The sequence below is a fragment of the Glossina fuscipes genome, unplaced genomic scaffold (assembly GCF_014805625.2).
Source record: "Glossina fuscipes isolate IAEA_lab_2018 unplaced genomic scaffold, Yale_Gfus_2 77878, whole genome shotgun sequence".
NCBI classification, from domain to species: Eukaryota; Metazoa; Arthropoda; class Insecta; order Diptera; family Glossinidae; genus Glossina; species Glossina fuscipes.
In genome coordinates, this window is record NW_024004543.1 from 1 (window position 1) to 1,178 (window position 1,178).

General features: G+C 43.4%; 1 protein-coding gene across 1 annotated transcript; it reads left to right on the forward strand.

Moving 5' to 3' along the window:
- Positions 1-3: 3 nt before the first annotated feature.
- Positions 4-1,158, forward strand: LOC119643985 (puff-specific protein Bx42-like; the record flags this gene model as incomplete). The annotated part of the gene is made up of 1 exon (XM_038043499.1): positions 4-1,158. A coding segment is annotated over one exon (1,065 nt), but the record flags the coding sequence as incomplete, so codon positions are not given.
- Between the last annotated feature and the right edge of the window lie 20 nt (positions 1,159-1,178).

Sequence of the window (1,178 nt, forward strand, 5' to 3'; positions counted from 1 at the left end):
GCTTTTAATTCCGGTGCAAAACAGCGTATAATACGCATGGTAGAAGCTCAGGTGGATCCTACGGATCCACCTAAGTTTCGTATTAATAAGAAGATTCCAAGAGGCCCGCCATCACCACCAGCACCCGTACTACATTCACCTTCTCGTAAGGTTACTGTAAAGGAGCAAAAAGAATGGAAAATACCGCAATGCATTTCCAATTGGAAAAATGCTAAAGGATACACAATTCCGCTTGATAAACGTTTAGCTGCCGACGGTCGCGGTCTTCAACAAAATCATATAAATGAGCGATTTGCGAAAATGTCCGAAGCGTTGTATATAGCCGATCGTAAAGCACGTGAAGCTGTGGAAGCCAGAGCACAACTTGAGAAAAAGTTGGCTCAGAAAGAAAAGGAGAAAAAGGAGGATATGTTGCGTATGATGGCCGCTCGTGCTCGCGAAGAACGCGCCGGTCTACGAAATCCCAATGAGGAAGGGAGCAGTTCTACGGCCGAAGCCCGGGAACGAAACGATTTACGAGCTGAACGCCATCGTGAACGTCAACGTGAGCGAAATCTGGCACGCGCTGCTCCAGACAAGCGCACGAAACTTCAGAAGGAACGTGAACGCGATATTTCCGAACAGATTGCATTAGGAATGCCTGCAAAAACCATAGGCACCGGAGAATCACTATTCGATCCCCGTGTTTTTAATAACACTAAAGGTACTAGTTCTGACTTTAATGACGACGAGACCTATAATGTTTATGACAAGCCTTTGCGAGATTCAATTTTCCTGGGTACTCACTTGTATAGGCCTTCAAAACAAATTGACAATGACGCTTATGGCGCTGATTTGGAGCGCATAGTAAATACTCAACGATTTGTGCCATATAAAAAATTCTCGGGTACCACACGTGGCCCTGGCGGTGCATCAACTCGGAATGGACCTGTGCAATTTGAAAAGGAGGAAGATCCTTTCGGTTTGGATCAATTCTTAAATATGGCGAAAAAGGCTCCAAAAAGAGGGGAGGATAAAAATGATCGCAGCGCAATAGGAAGTTCGGATAAAAAACGTAGAAAGGATTAAAATTTCAATGGAAAATAACTTTTAATCAGGCTTTAAATATTAATTTTGATTTTTTCATATGAGACATCAAAAGTAAAAAAGCGGGGCTACCATGGCATGTAAGCGTAATC